General features: G+C 35.6%; 1 protein-coding gene across 12 annotated transcripts in view; it reads right to left on the bottom strand.

Annotated features, from left to right (window-relative positions):
• Positions 1-24,109, bottom strand: part of RYR2 (ryanodine receptor 2) — a 383,225-nt gene that overhangs the window by 84,293 nt on the left and 274,823 nt on the right. For 7 of the 12 annotated variants that reach the window (XM_085055535.1, XM_085055538.1, XM_085055530.1 and 4 more), the window contains 12 exons: positions 23,795-23,958; positions 21,486-21,564; positions 20,759-20,848; positions 19,510-19,647; positions 18,573-18,650; positions 15,992-16,067; positions 13,396-13,522; positions 11,005-11,120; positions 9,436-9,500; positions 7,323-7,444; positions 4,057-4,106; positions 212-272 (listed from right to left, as the gene is read on the bottom strand). In XM_085055535.1, coding sequence (XP_084911661.1) covers positions 212-272; positions 4,057-4,106; positions 7,323-7,444; positions 9,436-9,500; positions 11,005-11,120; positions 13,396-13,522; positions 15,992-16,067; positions 18,573-18,650; positions 19,510-19,647; positions 20,759-20,848; positions 21,486-21,564; positions 23,795-23,958 — 1,166 coding nt within the window. The remainder of the gene's footprint in view (positions 1-211; positions 273-4,056; positions 4,107-7,322; positions 7,445-9,435; positions 9,501-11,004; positions 11,121-13,395; positions 13,523-15,991; positions 16,068-18,572; positions 18,651-19,509; positions 19,648-20,758; positions 20,849-21,485; positions 21,565-23,794; positions 23,959-24,109) is intronic. The other 5 variants (XM_085055531.1, XM_085055541.1, XM_085055537.1 and 2 more) reach the window with 1 other exon arrangement.

Genomic DNA, 24,109 nt, shown 5'->3' with positions numbered 1-24,109 from the left:
TGGACACCACTGATCCATACTGAAACTTAAAGTAACCTACAAATAGTGTCCTGTCAAACCTTAGTAATTAACCTCTGTTGCAATGGGAATTCTTTTCAGCATTGTAACTCCTTGAGTGTTGAAATTCTGCAGCCTTACACAGCCAGCCCAAATGTAACTGCACATTCTTCAGTGATTTTCCTTGTACTTTAGAAAATATAATTAGTATTACCTCGCATCCAAGGTCTGTCCCAGTATGTGAAGACAGTTGACTATTGATGTTGCATCATTTCCTAGAGAGGGAGGAAAATTATCCACCAATTAAACTTTGCATAGCATATAGCATATTGACATTGCTAACTGTACTTCTGAGTTTCATGAAAGAATAAATGACATACCAGAAGAGCAACTGAACTTCTGCATAATTTCAACATTCAAGTTAAAAACATGCGTTTTTTTTGTCTTAGCCTTGTTTACACAAATGCAGTAACTAGAGGCAGTAAAGCATCTCTCATCAAATTGCTGAGGCAGCCAAGATGGAAGCACTTAAATGTGGGGTTAATTAGAGCTGCAGTGTATTGTCTGGTATTTATTTGATTTATATAATTTTTGATTTAATTAATTCAAGTTTATGCAAACATTTATCTTACTACTCTCAGTAACATAAAAGCTGTTAACTTTCATAAGTTGCTATTGCAGGAAAAGAACACTTATAGAAAACGTCATTAGAAAGTGAATTCCCTGGCATTTCCCATAGGCTGCAAACATTTGTAGCTTCATTGGGCGTGGTCCACGTGAAAACCAGTCTCTGACACAATATACATATTCCATAATTATTTTTTTCCCCACTTGGGTATGTAAAAAGAGGACTTATACACAACAAGCCTTCAATGCATATATACATCCCAAAATGTTGCCATGTACAAGCCTCTTCCCTCTAAGATTATTTTTTAACTTGAGGACAGATGTGGGCTACAAAAATTTGAACTACAGCCTATTTTTTTTAATTTATTTTTAAATGAAACTATGCATTGTTTTTGCATAAATTCATTTAAGTTGATTTGCTCCAATTTTAAATGAAATTATGCGAAAATAAAACTGCCTTTTCTTGCTTCTGTTTACATTTTCTTGATTTAAAAAAAGTGGAAACAAATTGAATGTTTAAGACAGATTTCTGAAAAGACTTCTATCTGCATACAGTGATACAGCGTACTAAATTTTCTCTCTGGTGGTTATTTCTTAAAACTATAAGCAAATATACATGTAAAATTATTAATTGTTTTATTGAAGTAGAGATAAAAAGACAAATGAGAAGGAAGGTGTGGGAGGTTTGTTTCAGCACGGAGAAGCTGTTCTGTGCTACCAAAATTAGGAAATATTGTTTTGGTGTTCATCCATAGCAGATTAAACAAACCTGAACCACAGCTTCCATGGCTGCCTCAGCCAGGCAGCCCCACCTTTTTTTCACTGGCACTTGTTGGCATGCAATGATACAACAAGCAGGTAAGAAAGGTGATGTGACCTAAAAAATAATCCTACCAAAATCACCACCCCAAAGGATTAAGGGTTTTTTGTCAGATCAAGTTTTTTCCCTTATTACTTTGATGTTCTGGTGACAGGAATGTCAGTGCTGATGGAAAGAGCACAGGACTGTGCTAATGACAGCAGGTATGGAAAGAAGTACTCAAAAGAGACCAGACTGTGGATTCTACCATCACAGAATCATAGAATGGCTTGGGTTGGAAGGGACCTTAAATATCATCTAGGTCCAACCTCCTGCTGTGGGAGAGACACCTTCCACTAGACCAGGCTTGCTCAAAGCACCATCCAGCCTCGCCTTGAACACTTCCAGGGATGGTGCAGCCACAAATTCTCAGCAACCTACTCCAGAATAGAATGCATTGTTTACTAGAAATTTAAACAGTATAAAAACCTGAATCAAACTATTTACACAAATCCGTTTTTTAAATTTGAGAAAATATAAATGAAAAAGCTCAATTCACCAAAATTATTCACTAAATTCTTTCCGTTTCAGCCCAGTAAAAATAATGAAAATGATTCAATATACTCTTCCTGATGTACAGCTAGAGCTCTCAAACAGTAAATTGCCATGGTCAAAATCTACTTTCACATTGTAAAGAAATAATGATTCTATGCTGAATGAAAATCCCATAATCTAAATGACACTCTCAGATATCAAATGTGATTAACTATTGAAGTTCATTCTGGAAGACATGCATGCTTAATTTCCCATTTTATCAAACTCCTATATATATCTTAAGCTACACAACTTTCACAAATGATTTTCATAAATGCAGCTGTATATTCAGAAGTACCATTCAAATTCACAATAATATAAAATACCTATATAGCAAAACTATATAGCATTTTGCTATTTGTTACAGCAAACTCCACACTATCCATAAAAATCATTACTGAGGAAGTTTTTCTCACAGCAGATGCCTTCAAAATACACAAATAAGTTCTAGGCCCCAGCAGTGCTCAGTTATGAGCATTTTCTCCTCTTCTATACAGTCATTGTCTTGGGTGGAATAAGTGCAACTTTCTTGATCAGATTTTCTCACATGGTGCAATGCATTGTCAAGGGAAGGCAAACTATAAGGTGACATTGATTCGAGTTAACAGGTCCACAGCAAACAACCCAGTCATACTCCGTAGTCTCACGACGACCTTGACATGATTCATAGAAAAGCTACTGTGTTGGCATAAGGATTTTGTATTCTGTTAGTTACTGCAGTCTAGGAAATGAGTTAGAAAACAAACTACAGCCATAATGGATACTCAGCTGATCCTATCCGACTTATCTCTTAATGCTTGAACCCAGCCAATCAACAGGAAATAAGCAAGATGAGATATGTAATAGAAAATATGTTTTCTTTAGTACTGAAGAAAGTTGTATTGACTCAGTTGTTTAATTTCAACCATGACCCATTTGAGAAAAAAATTCTGAAAACCAACTGCACAAATAACAAAAAAGATTTCCAAAATTTTAGTAGTATACCTGAGCTAGTTCATTCTTTGAAGAAACAACCTAGGGTATAAATCATAGCTTATGTGTACATTTGTGACATATTCCACCCTTCAGAAAAAGCTACAACAATGCCACATAGCTGCAGAAATAACTCCATTCCTCCTAGGAGCTTTTGGCTTTATAGGCAAATCCACTCAGCTCCTCCAAAAACATCTAAAAGCAATTATCACAAAAAACCTTCTGATCTTTCTTCTCAGTTTAATGGTTTTCATAATGGTCTGTAAGATTTTTAAACACCACACTGCTGCAGCAAGTTCCTTCCCTTAAGTTGAATGAAATATGCAGGAATTGAATTAGATGCATGTTATCATAATCAAATTCTAATTCACCCAATTCACTAGATAATTACCCTATTAGGTATATTCATGGATGCTGAAGTTTGCACTGCATCCATCATAGAAGCTATGTATGCATAGGATGTAGTATTCCAACTCTCCTAGCACCACGGTATAAGAAAAAATTGCAAAGTAAATGACTGTGCCATACATTGCATATAATCGACTTCAATTAAGGGCATAAGACAAACACCAAGCTCCTGCCAAGGTTACATAATACCAGAAAGAGATTACACATGCGTATGTGGAGTCAAGCACATCTGGGAATAGTCAAGAATTCCACAGAACATTACTAAGCATTTCAGCCCACTTCAAATTTTCCTTTATGACTTTCCAATACAAATGTGCAGTTCTGATAGTTAAATGTTTTTCCCATTTAAGAATAACATAACAAATCAGTAATTTTCATTTACCTAGCAAAATTCTTTAACAGGATAATGAAACCCAAATATTAGTTAAGACACACAGAAAACTAAAAAATTCTTCCCCCCTGCCCCCAGATTGAAAAGTACAAAGGCTTTTTATTCCATCTAAAAAATTCTGTGATCTACCAGTCTAAACAATTAGTGGTCTGTGTAGACCATGCATTTCAGCCATGCAGCATGCAACAAAGCAGCACTTAACACAATGCAAAAATGGCAAAGAAAACCAAGTGATGGCCATGCTAGTATTTGTCAAGGGTCTCCTTACCAAACAGTGAAATCCTATGCCTGACAAGAACTCCAAGTTTGCAGAACAGGCTGAAGACAAAAGAAAAATAAAAGAGAAGAGAAGGGAAAAGGAAAAAAATAAGGGGGGGGAACAAGAAAGAAAAAATAACAGCTGATATATGAGCAGGAAAAGCAACATGATGTCACGCAGAAAGAATCAATTGTCTGAGCAGAATGTGGGACAGAATACTAAAGAAAGAATTTTTAAGTGCATATCCTTAACAAACATGGTTAAATAAGCACATATTATAATTAAAGAAACAAACAAAAAAAATTAAAAGCAAAGCTAATTAATATAAAAGCGTTCTATACAGTAACCCACAAGGAAATAACCATCAAAGCTTTAAAAAGTAAAATGTGGTCATTGTGCTACACAGGATACTACTGACAATTTGAAAACAAAAGGAAAGAGAATCAGATTAGCTTAGGTGTGTGATGGCAAATGTTAAACTAGTTCAATTAGAATTTTGTAAACTTGAACACAGCAAGAATTTCTTTTCAAGTAAGTTTTTTTTTTAAATATTAACCATGAATATTTGCCTCTTATATGGTTTAAAACAATATGATCAATGATTTTGTTTCACATGTTTGAATTACTTTCTGTGCTGATGAGTAGCACTCCATTGAGAACAGAGTGAAATTTTGTGTTAATTCGTAGAAGCAGGAGCAAACTGCCCAACCCAAATTGACCCGGCCTCCAGATTTAGGTGGAATTAGACCATTCTTCACTATCTGGTTTGGTGTGAGAATTTTCACCAGGAACATCCATTTTGGTGTTATTATTTTATGCTGCAAACCCCTTCATCTGCTACAAATGACATGAACAATATCATGCCATTTTATTGAGCTACTTAATTTATAGGCACACTGGCTGTTTATTAGCCTCTGATTTAAAAGCAAAAGGTAGAATGAGCATGTCTGCACAGCCTATGGATGAGATCTGAACATGTTGTTCCATTGACAGACGAGAGCATAGTGTCAAATGGAAACATTTATGTCCAGAATCACAACAGCCAGGTTAATGTGGTATTGAATCCAGCTAATTAGCCAGTGCACAGTGATCCACTCTAGCAACAGCAACTGCTCTCTTTTAGAAATGAGTCTGCTTGGTGCATGTACAGGGATCTCTGTTCACTTTTTATTCTATGATGCAGACATATACTATATATTCTTTAATGACTATCTTGGTTCACCAAGTCCAACAGGAAAAGCTGTGGAGATGCATGTTAGCATCATACAGATTTTGTGTACATTCTAGCTACAAATAGCCCACCAATCTATCTAATGTTCCGACATGGAAATGTTTCTCAACTGACTGTACCATTCAGCAGATCCTTTCACAAAGTGAGACTGAAACTATTATCTCCAGTGTATTTAGTTGAGGTTAAATAAATCAATAAATAAGTCCGAATTGCCAACACTTAGATTGATGTTCAGAACCAATTTCATGTAACTGCAGCAGTACAAGAACTTGTAACTTGGTCAACTGGATAAGAAATTCAAAAAACCCAATTATGAAGAGGCTGGTTACAAATACAATAGAATATAATGCCACCACAGTTTAGGAATAACTCTGACCTATATTTGTCAGCAAAATAGATCTGGGTTTACTGTATTTGCTGAACATGGAATCATTATTGCATATGCTAACAGCATCACTGCATTATCAATACACAAAATTATACTCTTCCACAGATTAATGAACGCAAGCTTATCTTCACTGGAGAAGGAAAGCAGCTTAACTTGAAGTAAAGTCTATGTAGGAGGTGCACTCAAACAAATCTAAAGAGAAAACTCAACAGAAATTCTGAAATTCAGCTTTAGTAAGCTCCCTAGAATATTCTAAGGGAGAAAAACAAAAACACAAAACACAAAAAATGTTTGGCATCTATTAATATGGCCCAAAACAACCCTTCAGGAGATGGATCATACAATGTAGTTTCTACAATCTTTGTGCCTTGATAATTAAGAAAGAAACTGCTCAATAGGATTAGTTACAGTTATTATTCATCCAAGGTTTCCTTGTATCTGTTTTCTTCTCCTTGGCTGACACATCTGGATGGCAGGTAACCCAATCAAGTATGGCAGCAGCTGTGATCTTTTGGAAGGGCAATATGTTTGGGAATCTCACACAGCTATAGAGCATATGTGCAGAAATCCTAAGTCTCTGTGCAGCAGGTTTGCTGATATATTTGACATATTCCAGATTTAGGGAGTTTATTGGCATGACTTAACAACTGTAAAAATACTGTTATCCAGGATATTACAGACAGAAAAATAGCAGCTCATAGACTGAAAAATTATTTATATGCATGCATTTTTATACACTTTTTTAATCCCTTGAAGAACACAATTCAGATAAGTTTCCAGATCAAATCAGTCCATGAGATGACATTAGGTCAAGGCAGCCATTAGTTACTTGTGCTTAGTGTTTTGCTAGAAACTTCATTCAGTAGTCACAGTCTTGCAAGCCCTGCATGTCTGTGTGATCATCAACTGGCTGTCAGCCTCAAAATACAGCAATTCAATATTGCATGTTTCATGCCCAAGAACTGCCAAGAAGGCAACAATCATACATGCACACATTACAGGTATTCAAGAGGTCTTGTGTGAGGCTTGTAATCCACCTTACTAAATGGGAAATGTGGGTTTCAATTCAATCAGAACCGAAATAAAATGAAAACATATCTTAGAGAGATGGTCTTATGAAAAGCGTAGCTTTAGGGAAAGAATCAAGTGAGTATTTCTGTGATATTACTACTCTTATCAATATTTATAAAATTAAATATTAGAAAGACTGCAACTCCCTTATTTTTAATTTTTATGATGGACATTAATGATGAAATTTATTGAAACTCAGCTACAAATAAGTTTGGCTTTTAAATCTACCAAAAACTTCTGCAGGAATAACAATTTCATTATATATCTATTTCTAACAGTGAAAACTGATACATAATTGTATAGCCTATGCCACAGACTGTGCAAGTGCTCTACTGTTGGACATAATGATAAATTTAAGTTCCTTGCATGCTAAAATCATGACCTTTTAAACAGCATATAATAATAACTCTGTACTCCTCTCCATTTTATACAATGAATTTTCCTAACAGGAAAAGAGAGTGAAAAAAGTTTGTGTGCACATAAAATATTTCTATGCCTACCACTTGTCACTTTCCCATAATCAACTGCTGCTTTTTAAAGACAAACACACATATGCATAGACATTAATATTATTTTAAGCTTTACCTTGTCACCATTTCTTTCTCTTTATTAGAGGCATGGCCTCCACTGCTGAGAGGCCTACTTGCTGAAGATAAGAAATACAGGCGATGATTTTTAAAATATTGATCAATCAAAGGGAGCACAACCTGAAATTATATCAGAAAGAGTGGTTATATCAGGATCTTCTTTACTATGTTCTGTATTATGCTTTGTAAGTCACAACTAAAGACAGGAGATTTCAAACAGGTTTTCTGTTTCAAAACCTCTATCTGTTTGGCTTTTTTCTTTAACAGCTGTTCCTCTGAATTTATTTAGTATTCAAGGCACTTAATAAGTCATCAAGAAAGGCAGCAGAAGAAATCTTTACATAATCACTGGGACTTGTCTGTAGTTTTTTCAGGAGGAGTACAAGGCAGAAGGTATAATTTAATTTTATCTCACAATCAAAGATTTTTCCCATACCACATAACCAAACACAACTGTTGTTCTTCCTTTCTTTTCATGTAGGTTTAAAAAAAGTCACCTACAACTGTCAGCATGCTAACAGCACTTAGTTCTAGATTTTTCAAATAAAACTCCCAAAAGAACCTCATTCACTAAGGGCTTGTCCACAGAAGTTTTCCTGTTTACTTCCTGTGGTGATTATTACTCAGTGCCCACTGCAGGTGTCAGCCAGAGGGAGATCCAAAATAAAGAAAACATGAATTGCATCCTTTTTGGAGCATGGTTCACAAGAAAGTGGAATGCTAGCTTCTGAGTCTGTCAGCTTGCCAAATGGAACTATTCTAAGGTATTGAAATTACAACTTACTGCAAGGATACCAGGGTTAGAAAATGCTGCTAACAGTTAACTTCTCTTATTCACTAATGAATTCAAAAGGTATTTTGAATATGCAAATATTATATAAGCTTTTACATGTGAAAGGCATAAGCAGATGTTCTTAGTTTATAATGTGTAAAATCTTTACAGAAAAAGAATTGTGCTGAGAGGAATCTCATGACTGTCAGGGGAAAGGGGAAGTGAAAAGTCCTGCACCTGGGGAGGAGTAAGTCCAGTTACCAGCACAAACTGAGGGCTAATCAGCTGAAAAGCAGTTTTGCAAAGGACCGGGGGGTCCTCAGCAGACAGCAAACTGACCATGAGCCAACAATGCAATCTTACTGCAAAGGCAGCTGACAGCATCCTGGATTGCATTAGACTGTACTTGTCAGCAGGTCCAGGGCAGGGGTTCTTCCTCTACTCAGCACTGGTGAGACCACATCTGAAGTGCTGTATCTGGTTCTGGGCTTCCCAGCACAAAAGAAACTTTGACATGCTGGAGAGAGTCCAGTGAAAGGCCACAAAGATGATTAAGGAACTAGAGAATCTTCCAAAGGACAAGAGATTGAGGAAGCTGGGACTATAACCTGGAGAAGAGAAGGCTCAGGAAGGATCTCATCAATAGGTATAAATATCTGAAGGCAGGGTGTAAAGATGGAGCCAGGCTCTTTGCAACTGTGACAGCACCAGAATCAATGGGCACAAACTGAAACTTAGTAGGTTCTTTCTGACCATCAGGAAATGCTTTTTTAGTGTCAGGGTGACTGAGCATTGCCACAGGTTGCCCAGAGAGATTGTGGAGTCTCAACCCTTGAAGATACTCAAAAGATGTCTGGACGTGGTTCTGTGACACTGCTAAGTAAAGGGCCCTTCCAACCTAAGCCATTGTGTGACTCTGTGATGGAGTCAACAGCACAGTTTTAAAACAAGATTAATAACTACCATGACACTGGTAAATACACAGCTGTGTTAATTCCAATGAATATCGCTCACATTTGCCTTCCTGAATACTGTAAAAGAGAAAATTCTCCAGATTTAGACTAAGACGGAAAACAGAAAATGTACAGAGCTCACGAATACCATTACATGAGCAGTTGCATATCATGGAGCAGGAAATAACAAGAATAATAAAGATAATCCTGAAAGTTTACCACATCTATACTTCATCCTACATTGTTTTCAAGCTATTTTTATTACTGCTGTTTTTAATTAATAAAATAATTAATTTAACACACTATAACAATAACAGACACTAAAAATATGTTCTCACTTCTGTTATTCACTAGGTTGACAAAGAATAAGCAAAAATATACTGTACTTTGGCAAAAAACTTGATTTCTTGTTCATATGGGAATTGCTCTCCTTTGCCTCTGCTGCCACCATCTGCAGAGAGAAGAAAAGTAAGTTCCCTGTCATATATCCTCATTACAGTCTACTCTGCATTTTTCTTAGGAAGTGTACACTATAAAAAAACAATACTGGTCATCTTTAGATGGAGATTTAAGGTACCTCAAACAGCATATGAACTATTTAAAGTGGAATTTTATGTCTACCTTGTGAGAGGAAAAGTAACAGCAAATGAAATGCATAAAGTATCCAAATCTTCATAAAAGTGTAGGCATCTTGAGGACCAAAGAGATACGGATATTTTTGTAAGATAAAGATCTGGTGCGATTTATCTTGTCCTGTTGCAGGTGACAATTTGGAAGCCTAAACTCAGATTCTAATGAAATACATTTCTCTGGTCATTTGCAGAAGAGAATTAACCAATTTTCACTCCTCATTTGTGAACTTTGTACTAAAGAACAAAATGGATGGTTAGATCTACCCAAATGAAATCTAAATTACTTCACTCTCCTATTACTATAAAAATCAGAACCTCTTCCAAAATAAAATCTGGTACAGCTCCCAGACTATTTATCATTTATTTATTTCTTCTTTCCATTCATCTATTGAGGGACTCATGACTCAAATGGTATTTGTTCTACCAATGTTTCTAGTGTTTCAGTATTTATTCACTATTGTCCTAGCAGTTACTCCAAATTTATGATGAATCCATGGTAATCAGGCATTAAGAGCAGAAGTAACCTGATGAGTTATCAAAACCAGACTTTTGCTACTGTAAGTTACAATGGCATATAATAACTCATAAATTTGACAAATTTACACATTAAAACTAGATTTTTTTTTTAGATGAGCATTGATTTATTCAATCTCCCTGATGATCCTGTTACTAATACTGTCATTTACAGCATATATGACTAGGAGGCACAGTATATGTTCTGTGTCATTGCAACTCCCATGGTCCCAGCAGAAGCTACATCTGGCTAGTTTTTTCAGCTTTTACTGATCATGTAAGAAGCTGACTTTGGTCACCAAACTTTTGTGGTTTTTTATCTTCACCAAAAGCAGATAGTTAAATCCTTCATAGCACTATTGACAAAACATGTGCAAGGTGTTTGTGAAGGAACATTCCCACTGTGGGAGTTTGCTGAAGAAGTTTCTCTACTCCCTTTTCCAGAGAAAATTGCAGAATGGCCCAAATGACTGGTTTCATTTGCTCTCTGAAAATGGGATTACATGTGAATAGTAACCATTAATACGCACATGTGAGAGATTATAGTTTTGTGTATAAATGCAAGGAGGCAGCTAGTTTTACTTTTCAAAGAATGAAAGTCATAAATTTGAATCTAATGAATGAAAATGGGAAGCTGGAATGAATGGCAGTCTCATAACTCCAAAATTCATTATCTTCATCAACTACAGGAAATTAAGGGGGAAACTAGTCCAGGAATGTACCAATTTTTAAAAAGTTTTCCGGTTTTTTTTATAACATTGGAAATCTTAGTAAGTAATTGTTATAAAAAGTGTGCAAGGGGTACTGTACCAAACTCCAGAATGTACTGATGGGCTTCATCCACATATCTTATAAGCTGCTGAAGGAAACTGTAGGCAAAGCGTTTCTCAATGGAAGGGGTGTCTAATTCCAGGTCCTTAAGCCCTCTGTAAAAAGAAGTGAGTAAATTTTTACACATGCAGAAGGACTCAAAGCAATCTTACCTCTCTGTGTAATCCACATTTTCTCTAGTAATGATTATGTGCTTATTAATAAAAGAATAGCTATGTAGCACTTGTGCAAAATCAGAGGAAAACCAACACAAAGTGACGGAATCGATTTTCCTGCATGCTGCATCATAGTTACTAGTCTGACATTGAAAACACATCTTCCTTCAACAAAAATGAATCTCCAAGGCATGAATCCATGACATGGGCTGATGTCCCTAGCAACAAGCTGGCACTGACATAAGCCTTGATTATGCAGGATCAGGACTTAATCGATGGCACATGAGAAGCTATTCTCAAACAGCAAGGGAATCAGCCACACCTCATCGCCCCCTGCCAGAGGCACCAATATCGGTACTCAGCTAGGCTGCAAGTTTAAAAAGTATACTTGCCTCACACATACTGAATGGAAATGCCTATGTCAGTGCACATTTCTGCTTTAAATTAAAACATTGATGATGGTAGGATTCACATTCAGAAAAAGAGATCCTGGAACTAAAACAGCTTTTTCAGCTGTTGATACCAGTAAGGGTACAATAATGTCTGCTTGATTAAGGCTATCTGATCAAGGATCTCCTCAATGCAAAAGCGGGTAATAAAAAAACCACAAACAAGAATACCTAGAGACACAAATCTGGTAGATAAAAGATAAAGGAGACAATGCTGGAGAAAAAAAAAATCTCCCGTTTACCAATTAAGGGACCATTAAGAAACTTCAGACACAACTTTGGAGAGGGCCACCTGAATTTTGTAAGTCTTAAAAGTAAGGGGCATTAGGATTTGGATTATTTGAGGCAGCTCAGTACACAAACTGTATGGGGGCAAAGGCTCAACAAAGAGCAAACTGGAGAAGAGATGAGAAGATTTAAAAATGTCTGGTCACATGTAAACTGTGGCCTGTCGATACAGTTGACTGACTGACCCCTGTACCTCATCACTAGAATTTATCCTATATGCTTATTAAATGCTTTCATACCTATATCTCTGTGTAGTACCACTCACTATACCATGTGCTGGCTGTCAGGAGTAAATGGCAGCTACTGGCAAGACCAGCATGAGTGGATACTGGGACAGCAACTGGAGTCAGGCTTGGGGTGTAGGTGCCCCCAGGTCTGTGACAAATGAGGTAAATGAAGGTCTCAAGCATCAGTAGGTGGAGAGGCCACAGCTTTGGGGAGCATCTCTATGGGCCCTGCATACCTCGAGCCCAGAGCGGCAGCTTCAGCAGGGGAGTGGCACAAGTGCATTTGGTAGTAGCCACCGGAGTCAGACAGTCAGGGGCATAAAGCAGCGTCTGCAACTGCAGGAAATGGAAGTCCCAATTGCCTGCGTATGGGGTGGGAATGCTGTGGTCCAAAAAAATCCAGCCAATGTGAAGCAGCTGTGTCAGTAAGATGAGTGAGGGCTTCTGTACCAGCTGCAGTGGGACTGTGGGTCACAAGCCATGTGCCTGAGTGCCACATGCTAGGCAGGGGGCAAATGTTTCCACTTTCTTTTAACCCAGTTTGCATGAGGGTGCAGAGACCTGAACAGTCACTGTCAAATAAAGACTGTAAAGAAATGTGAGCGTGTTATTCTGCAGACTATTCACTATTATTGCATTTACACAGTGGTTTGTTTAATTTTTTTTTAAATCACTTTTTCACTTTTAAAGTATTTTAATAATACTGTAAATTAACTCAATTGAATAAGCTGTTTTATCCAACCAATTGCCTCGAAATTCCTTTAGAGAGGGACATGTGCTTGAAGATGTGCATGAACCTGTAACTAAGACTTAGTAATTCCATCACTTGTAGAAAACTAACACATTTACTAACACTTGGATATATGGAGACATCTCAGAAAGAAAAAGCAGGCTGCGATGTTGAGAGGGAAGGCAGAAGACATACAGATACCTCTGTTCATGCCTTCCAAAAACCCTGCTACTAACTCTGTAATCAATTCCTTCCTTAAAGTGTTCTATATGAAGAAGCTTGTCCTTATTTCCAGGTACTGAAACATAAAAGTGATCATAGAGTTTTGCTTTGATAGAAGAAACCCCAACAAACAAGCAACAACAACAATAAAAAACAAAAACAAAAAAGGGAAAAAAGCCCAAAAAACAAAAAACAAACAAAAAAAATGCCACAACCAACCAAACCACAAAACAAAATGAAATAGACCACTCAGGACTATCAGAAACCTTCCGTGACATTATTACTGAACAGAGAATTACCTGGAGACAACATATCCATTAATCTGTAGAAATTTCAGAATATCCTGTGCTTTTTCTCTGTCCTTGGCTTTTTCTTTGGCTGTGAGTGTATCATAAGGAACAAGAAGGGGATGGTTGCCTCCTCCTACTAAGGAGCATCAAGAGAATCAAAAATGAGTTAGTTATCTGTTGACATGGTAAGTCCCAGTATGTAAAAGTACTATCACAATATTACACAGCACATCACAGTAAAATCTAGTCCAAAATAACAATATACTTGTCTGTTTCTCTACACAGACCTTAAAAAACATTCAGATAGAAAAGTTAGATATGGTTATGTAGTTCTAATATATATGCTACAAGTACCAGCTAAATATGCTGAACCTATTGCAAAAACTCTTAAAGAAGAAAAAAATGCTTAACTGTTACAAACATTTATTATAACTACAACTTCATTTAACAAAACTGAAAATATTTAAATAAATAACACATAATTTCCTAAGGAAATCAAGATATTAACATATGTGTAGTTCTGCTTTTAATCATTCTAATGACAGGGTTCATCAAGCTTAGCAAGATATACACATATCGAAAAATATATTAAAGTGATACAGTTCTAATTTATAGTAATAAATTAAAGACATAAAAATCAAACATGGTTCACACAACTGTCCATCAGGATCAAAAGTATGTTGCAAAACCAGAGGTAAACAGAATAAACTTCATTGTACTGCTTACAAATATCTGATGTATGGATATCTATTGAATGTAAATACTTAATTTGGAAGGAAAATAACGCTGCTATTGTTAATATACATATCTGTATAAAGATCAACATTCTTCGGACTTCAACTTCTAAAATCACCATCACATAACATAATACAATAAATTCCCAAGACAATTGCTCTAAAACCCCAGGAAACTGTAGGAAAACTGTAAGATCATATTTACCTCTGAAAAAATACTACAGGAAGTCTTTAATAATAATAATATTTTTTAAAAGGAACAAATTCCCTCTGGAATGTTGCAGTGGCTTTAGCTCAACTGAGCGTCCCTAGCAGTGGCATTTCCCCACAGGACGAATCATGGGAATATTTACTGGAAAATAAGGAGATATATCCCTGGATGACTTTTTTCAGTTTCATATTCTGAAATTTACCATTAGTTCTGCCTGAATCCATTTAAGTACATGCCAAATGATAACCTAGTGAGCAAGTCTGATGGTGGATAGGGTTTTTTGTTTCATTTGTATTTGTCCTAAGAAGTACAGTCTTTAACACTGGGATGATTGGATTTTATTCTATTATCACCAACATGATGTCATTCTACCACATGACTGCTGAAGACAGATATGCAAAAATGCACATAAGTCCACATTATTGTTTTGTTCTTTACCCATGGGTAAAAAAACATTTCAAGACTAGCATATGAAAAAACCCTCACAACTTCTGAAGGCCAAGTTTTTTTCAGCTGACAAATTCATCTACTTTTCACACATGAAAATTCTCCATGATAAGCTTCTTCCTCCATCACTACAGCCACCTTCAGCCTTCTCATACTGCACAACTCAACAAATGCTATACAATATTCTCACTGAAGTGCTTCTCACATGCAAAAATCTGCTTTCAAAGCTGTGAGATGCAGTATATCCATTGAAATATCTCATCTTTCTGTAGCCTATAATTTCCCAAACTTGGCCCATCCTGAGGCTGCTTATCCTGAAGTAAGTTTTATAGAAAAGGAATAAAACAAAAGTTATATTAAGGGGGAATATAATTAAAGGAATGGCAATTTAGAGTGTTTATCAAAGGCACTTCCAAATGGAACATTATCTTTTTATAAAACCTTAACTGCTATAACTTTTCTGGAATCTTACAACTTATAAAAACCCAAGCACTGAGGGAAAAAAAAAAAAGAAAAAACAATCAAGTTTGGTGCATTCAATATGAAACTAGACACATTCAGATAAGGTAAAACCCTAGCTTCAGTCACTTGCAAGTGAGAACTGGTTGTTTTCTCCATGTGCAAATATGGCATTATCTGCAAAAAAATCCCACCAGCTTTAACACAAACAGAGAAATTATTTTAACAAAGTGGAAAAATAGTAAGTTACACAATACATGAGAAAAACTTTTCATTTAGGTAAGCAGAGATCATGAAGCACATGCAAGTTTTGCATGGAATCAAGTATCTGCTCTAGGTTTGCCCTCTTGTCAATTCAACACATAGTATGTGCAGTACTTAGTAAACACTCTTTAGATCTACCTGCAATAAAAGAAGCAATACAAATGAAATCACAGTCCATTGGGTAATAGTCTGTAAGATTAATGCTAGAAGGAAAATGGATTCATGTGGCTTAAATTTATTTACAACCTTTGAGCTTCCTTCCCTTGATATATTTGAACTGCTAAACTAATTTACCAAGAACAGTTACACTTGGTACTATAAAAATTTTCGGGCTCTAAAAATTGCAATCAAGAATAGATACTTTGTTGTTTCTTCTTTGTCAATTTATATTTGCTTTTCCTTTTCCTTCTTTTTAATTTTTTCTCAAATGCTTAACCTAAGGTGGTCACACAAAACATAAAATACTGTAAAAACATATAGTTAACATTACCTTTTGCTTCAAGCTCCATTTTCTTTTTCTTTGCCCATATGTTGTGGTAGTTTTCAGCCATCATCTCAGCCATAGCCTGAGGAAAATGGAGAGCTTAGTGATATGGGCTGCAATGGTTAACACTGAAGAAGGACAATTTTCTGGTTGATATCAAATAACAATGTTTGTTCTCTGGGAAGTTTAATACAATTACACTGCAATGGTTCACTGGAAAAAAGCTTTTACTGAAAAAATATTAGATAGAATTTGTGTAGAATCAGCATAGGTATGAGTCAGGAGCATGGTGCTGAAGAAAGAACTCCTAATACAGCAAATAATGAACCACAAAGAGAAGAAGTCTAGAAATAGTACTGGGGTGTTAGATGGGGGACTTCATTCTCAAAACAAGGCCAACAAGAAACCTCTGACAGCCTTGGACAGGGAAATAAAGAACAGCAAGCCAGAGGATTGAATCACCATTGTTACTAATGGCCGTGGCAGACTAATTATGAACCCATGGATATAGCTTCTTGTGTGTGGATACCATGCACATTTGTGTGACCACACTGTTAAAAGCACCAACCACCTCAGAGCATAAATTAGTCTACATATTCTTTCTATAAAAGAAACTCTTTCAGACTGGCAAACTAGAAGCTAGGCCCCAAACTAAGCAAAACAGAGAAGCTCTCCAGTGTCTGCCTAGCAGGAGCTATTTCAACATGAAACAACTTTTTAAGCCCACGTCTACTGTCCTCCTGGTCATGTACTCTAACTGTAGACAGTGGTAAAATTTTCCTCAGATTTCACTTTACATTTCTTTTATGAACCTACAGAAACTTTCTCATCTTTAGTAAGGATTTTGAATAACAAGTATTTCTCAATACCAGTTTCTTTATTTCTGAGAATACTCATGAATTCAGAAACCTTTCAGCTATATCTTACTTGTCCATAAGACAATTTGTTTCATAAACTTTGTTCCAGTAAATACATTATGACACATATCTCTTCTGTATGGTAGGTGTCTTCTGCCATGCACACTCTGATCGTGGTGTTTTGATAATCCCAGTTAGGAGCTTGGAAGGATACAGAGTAGTCTATAGTTAATTTTTAAAACTTAGATCTCATTTATACCAAACATGTTTAGATATTTCCTCAGTGTCTGTATCAGGGCAATTCATAGCTGAAACTGCATTTTAATTAAATTTGTTTAGCTTTTAAATAATAGATTCTGAAGCTGGTTTCCAAGACCTCTCTTGATAGGGCAATTGAATCATAAAGCCAACAAGCTCTGCCTAAGGGCTACAGAGGAAATACAAATACTAACAAGTGCTAGAGGGAATAGCATAAAAAATAAACAAGGACTAACAGAAGTTCTAATTCTCTTTCTTGGTGATTTGTGACAAGATGGTTACTTTTATCTGCATTTGGTTTGTTGCATCATAATACTGTGATGAAGTTCACATCATGAGTTGTTTCCTGAGCATTACACAAAGTCTGCAAAGTCGTTCAACTATACTGAGTTTATACAAACGTTAAATGCCATAATTGTAAGGAACCTCTGTCATCAGTTTAAAATAAGAGTGCAATGACAGAGGCAGTTATTCAATTATCAATTTTATGAACTCTTAGGAATGATCAGCAATCCACTGCGAGTTAATTGGCAGAAAATTCTTGCAAAGCTAGTCAGCAATCTAAAACTGCTAGGACTATAAAACTGGAAAGTGCAAGACAGAAGTCAAGGAGTGGAAATCCAACGTGAGAACTTGGTCAGAGGCTCAATAGTGTGTATTCTGCACAGTAAGTCAACTAATTTACTACAACTGCTTGTTTCCTGCACTGTGGCAAAGCTCAGTATGGGCAAACTTAACCCTGTGTTTTGGGAGTCTATTGTTGTCAGCTTTAAACACCATGTTGCCATCACTAGACTCACTAGTAGCACAAACACTCACTTTAACTAATTTAAAACTATTTAGTGTATGTTTACATTACATGGCAATTATACTCACAGGAAATTAGTAGACTATAAAACCTAGCACCATACTCCAGCAAACACCATGAAAAAATCCTAACTAATGACAGAAACATAGGTTATCAACTAGAACATATTGGTCCAAAAAACAGCAACTTACTGAGAGATCGGTCAAAATCTTACCCCTAATTCCTTCATTCTCTATTGTCACAACACTTAATGTAACAGTGGTTCCTGATTCTTATTCCTTCATTTTAGAGAAAAAAAGAGCATTGACAAAACATTTTAGAAAGATGGTGGAGAAATGAAAGAGAAACAGAAAAAACTGATGCTGCTAGCTCTTCTAAACACGATTCTCTGCAAAATGACAACTGTTCACAAAGTGAGCTGAGAAAATCAATCCAGGACTAAAGAAAGTTCTGAAGTTTTTCAACAGGAACTGTGTTTTTTAAGCAACAGAGTATCAAAGGGCAATCATGAAAAAGACCAAAAAAACCCCACCAAAACCAAAGCGTATCAAAATAGGTAATATTTTGCCCTAAATTGTTCAAAATAAGCTAGCAAAACAGACAAAATTAAATTGTAAAAAAAAAATAAAATAAAAAGTAAGCATTTCAGGTACTTCTGACTTACATGTAAGTCTCTGGAGAGGGTGACATTGCTCATGTCAATTGCTCGAGGAGTGTAACCATGGGCTGCATCTACAGAGATCTGCATGACAAATGTGCAAAACAGCAGAGTTATGCAAGCATTTAACATAAAGAAGTTAACATTGACAAGATACTGAAAGTCATTAAGGAACTTCAAGAACAAGACACTTCTAGATCTCTAGAGACCAAAAGAATCCTATAAGGCCCAGCTGAAAATACATCAGAGGTGGTAAACTCCTGTGAAAATTAGGCAAAGGTCAACAGAGTTTGTTCCCAAAGACAGATGACAATCAGACATAAAGCCCTCTCATTTAAATACAAATTTCACATGAACTCATTTAAGGTTTGAACTTATGGTGGATAATGATAAAGTTGTGATTAACTCTCTGCATCTTCTAGAGATTCTTTTTTTTTCTCAGCACGCAAAATCTCATATAATCTGGTTTAAGGTGAATTCAGGCAAAAATCAAACTTTGAATTTAACTTTTCAACCCTGTATCTACTTTTAAGACTAGAACCGATAAATGGTTCTCTTTTACCTTCTGTCTCTCCTCCCCCCTCAGAAAATATCACCCTTTTTTTTTAATTCTTTCTCTTTACTGTCTAAATGTGTCACATGTTTGTTCATTACATTGACGTAAATTGTCAAAGAAGGATAAAAAGTGACAGAGGTTCCCTGGATGACAAGCCACTGCCACAAGAATTGTGGTTAGAAAAGGGGCACTGATAGTCTTTATGGATTATGCAGTAACATAAATCTTGCTTTAAAAACAAGTGTCCAGGCTTTTGTTCTTATGTGTGACGTTATCATCATATGCATGTATATGAGTATATAGAGCCCTAAAAATTCAAAGGCTTCCTTTCAAAACACAGTTATTATTAACAAAGAAAACCACAACATTCTTAGCAAAAGGGCTCACTTGACTGGTTTGAGATATGCGACGCGTCCGATTATACAGTGCCATGGAATCTCCCTCTCGTGTTCTTTCAATTCGCCACCCCCATGCCAGCATAGTTTTTAATGATTCTTTGATTGGCCATCGATAAATTTCTTTCTCCTAGAAGAATGTACATGCAATAATTAACTTGTTTATTCTGTATCTGTACAGAGCAAAAGAACTATTAGACTTTTTCCTGGTTATACTGAGATGCAAAGAAATACACTGAATATAGCCCTTATGGACCAGGGTCATTGAAATGATGCAAATAAATCATATAAGATACTAAAAGGTTTATTTATCATTTCAGAAGCAGGCAGAAGAATTCTAGCCATGCAGGAAGCTGATGATCTCAGGGATAACTATGTTAATAGCATTCCCAGACATGAAATCAAAGGTGGAACAGTAATTATCAGGAATAACACAGTGTTTTGTCTGCTACATGAACCAAAACCATGTAATCATAGAATCATAAGCAAGTCTGTGTTGGAAGGGAACTCTGGACATCTTCTGCCTCTACATTCTGTTGAGGTCAGATAAGCTACATAATTGGGCTATCAAGATTAGGTTAAGCAGGTCATGCTATATCATGTCTTCAATATGCAGGTGATTTCACCACTTCTTTGGGCAAGTTATTCCAATGTTTAAGCTGTCAAGATAAGAAGGATTTCCAGAAAGCATTTCTGATAAAGAATCTTACAGCCATTGCCTCTTTTCCTGTTACTGTGCACCCCTGTGAAGAGAATACATCCATCCTCTCCATAACTAATGCATAGTTACCAGGAGACCAAGACCATATCTCCAGCAGCTTTCGCTTCTTCAGGCTGAGCAAACCCAGTTCCTTCAGTATTGCTTTATTTATATGAAGTTCTCTAGATGTCTGATCATCTTTTTGGTTTTCTGCTGGAGACCAGACAAAGCCTAAACCCTAGTCTTCCCTAGGCAAGAAGGCATTCCTGTGTGATCTTACTGCAAATATTTACTGGCAATATCACGCTTCGGTTTCACCGTAAGTTATGCCACATAGATTCAGCCATGTGAGAAAAAGTTTGAGTGGTCTGTTTATCATACAATAAAACCCTTCCATATCTTTGTAGGATTTTGAGGAAATCAACAACTATGCATTAGCTGGCATAGAATAAATATTTTTATCTTAAAATTATGTAAACATAAGGTGGTATTTTCAGTGATATTTCAGCTACCTTGGATCAAGCGTGAACAAATTCCTTACCTTTTCAGACAGTAACTTATATTGTTTCATTAATGGTTGCACTTTTGCAGATTCAGAAAATGTTTCACCATATGTCCATCCATTGGCAAACTGGAAACAGTAATAAGGATAAAATAGGGAAAAATGATGAAAAATCCTGTTTTTACTGGTAGAAATTAACTGAAAAATGCTTCTGCAGAGCTGTGCTCTTGAAGTTTCCTTTCTACTATTTTCTCAACACCTTCTCAACTAACATTTATATGATCTACAAATTAAGATATGAATCATGTAGCGTGCCATCTTTTTGCAAATTAATGATTACCCAAAGCAACCATATCAACACAATTTCCATTTAAAGATTCTTATAAAGCAGAATACTGTGCTACAGTTGAGGAACTATTTTCAACACTGGACAACAAAAAAGCACAAAGGAATAAAACCCCTAAAGAGCTTTTTCGGTTAAAAAAATAATTTTAGGTCCATAAAACTGTTAAACAATTAGCAAGTATATTTACTCAAAAGTCATCAATAAAAATGATGAAATTATGAAACACTATTTGGAAATACTCATATGTACTCAGAGAATGCTCCACCAAATACATTTCAAGAAAACAGTGCATTTATATCTTATCTACATACCAACTTGTAGCATTATGAAAAATAATAACATTCAGAGTAAAATATTTTAAAGATGAAAGGTATTCAAATAAGAAATCTGATTTTGCTTTAACAGGAATATAGATTTTACCTTTTCCATTGACCATTTGTCATGAGCATGTTCTGCATATTTGTTAATGAAATATTCTAGCTTTTCAGGGATTGTAATGCTGAAAGTGAAAAGAAAATTAGCATTATATCATGCGGGTTAAAATTGAATGCTTTTGTATTGAATAAAACTTCAAAATAAAAAATAAATAATGCATAAATCCTTTCCACACATCTTGCTGTGCTCTTCTTTCTCACATACAATTTGCTCCAAAGCCCAATTAAATCAAGGAAAAAATCTGAATTATTTCATGGGTACTGGATGACAACCACAGTTGTTGTAGGAATTTTGCTTCTTTGAAACATGTGTTAAAAGAAAAATCAATATTGATCACCAGTGCTTTTTGTCACATATTTTCTTAGTATTAAAGGTGTAACTACAATCTATCATTTCAGAAATATGGTAGTAATTTATTGCACATGTCCATTATAAATGAAGTGTGCTAACAGTCATTTTTGAAACATTATCTATTTTATATATCCCTACAAATAGTATATGTTTGAAACACTCTTATGATAACTCAAATATTCATGACTAAGGCTTTATTTTACAACCCATCAGTGAACATTAAAAATATTAAAATCCTTATTAAAATAACAAAAACTCATACAAACTAATACACTAGTCCTTCAATGGGCGTACAAGATAGTGCAGAAGTTAAGGTTTCTGAAGCAGTAAGGAAAAAGAAGTGATTCTTAATCTTCAAGCAAGCACTAGAGAAAGAAACCTCTTCCAAAAATAATTTATCAAATATGAGTAGTTTACTTCACTGGCATTTCTACAAATGAAAGGGAATAACTGCTTTTGATCACTGATGAAATAGCAGTATCTTGCCTCCTAAAATAAAAATTTCAGTACTGAAAGTGTTAGAGTGCCATCTACTGCAAAGTAGAAGTCTGGTTTTTAAGTTTCAGCCATAAGGTAGGAAAAATCAGAAATGTAAAACAAAATTATGTCCAAGTAACAGTTTGGACATAAAAGCCTAACACACACACAAGGGTCAGAAAATATTCATCCAACACTGTTAGCAGGCTTTTTTTTATGGTTCTTTGAAAGACTGTATTCCAATGGGAACTCTGTTAATGCTATAATACTCCAAATCATTTCAGAAATGCAATAAAATTAGAAGTACAGTAACATCCTATTATCTATACCTTCATACAAATAGGTTGAGGACTACTAAGCAATGCAAAGCAGGATTTTCATGTTAAAAGAATGTAGGATAACTTGGAGGTTACAATTATAGCAGTTCTGTCTTTGTCTTGAAACATCACAGAACTGTTGACTCCTTTAGCAATGAACTGACATTTTCTGAGTTTTTCAAATCTATTCCAGCTATCTACAATTTTTCTCTTAAATGAGACCAGATAAAGTAATATTCAATTAATTAAGTGATAGTATCTTACTAAATTTTATTAAACCTTCATGTATTTTAAATAATCTTAGAAAAATGAATTTTAATGGTCACTGTCATCCTTTCTATACTCCAGAGGGGATTATGGCTTTTACTACCATATTTAGATGTGCATACATGTACAAGCGTGCTGTAATGAAGGTGTAAATCTACTGCCAGCATTCTGTGTGCTGAATGTTAATCCAGGCAGAAAGACCACAGAGGCAAGTAAAGCAAATATTTTACAAGAGGAATTTTTCAAGATATAGTATAGATTCACACTTCTGTAAGACTACTCTATACAAATGGAAGTGGCACACTGGCCATAATCACAAATCAGAGCAGAAGATTTCCATTCGGATATGTGCTTTGTCTTGTTAATATTCTTTAAAAAGCACGGTCAGAGTCTGACTGCCTGGAGAGAAAGAAGATTGTGCTGCCCAATTCCCAATTATTCATAGTGAAAGAGATTATATGAATGTGTGATCAAGCAATTTTCTGTAGGTACATTGCCATTCACACAAACTGGAATCCAAGTCTTTACATATGTTAATCATGACAGGGGTGATGCAGGCTAGTCTACTTTTTCAGCTCCTAAGAATGTGCTGGTTTGTTTGCAGCAGACATGCAAAGATAATTGGATAGTTCTATCTCCTGGGTAAAAATGCATTAAACTTATTCTAAGTTGACCAAGACATTAATTATGTAACTTGCTAGTTATTCTTTTACATGATTTAAAATAAATACATAAATAAAAATATTAAGATCTCAATTTTATCTAGAAAGTAAGCATTCAGAAGAGAAGCTGTAAATTCACATCATACCAAACAATCGACTCCCTCCCTCTTTTACACATTCATGATCAAAAAACCCTAGTTGCAACAAAGCAATTCCTTACTTTGAGGTATCAACAGGTTGAGGATTAAAGTTGCCATCTGAATCCATTGAAGACTGTTTTTCCATCATATTGACATAATTTGATTCCATATAATCCGGAGGCAAGGCCCCTGCAACTGCGCTCAGACAAGGCAAAGCCAATTTGAACAATTCTTGTTCATACTTCTATGGAACACACAGGGGATAGAAAGCAAGTATTGAATGGGCTTTGAACTGCACTGGCAAAACTGATGCAGCTATATATGAAACCAAATAGCCAGAGAATGGCTTTCTTATTCAGTGTGAAACTGAATTTTTGTTCCAAAAATAAAGAAAA

This window comes from Lichenostomus cassidix, chromosome 3 (genome assembly GCF_008360975.1).
Source record: "Lichenostomus cassidix isolate B80296 chromosome 3, HeHo_3.0, whole genome shotgun sequence".
NCBI lineage: Eukaryota > Metazoa > Chordata > Aves > Passeriformes > Meliphagidae > Lichenostomus > Lichenostomus cassidix.
This window is presented reverse-complemented; position numbering and strand designations above follow the sequence as displayed.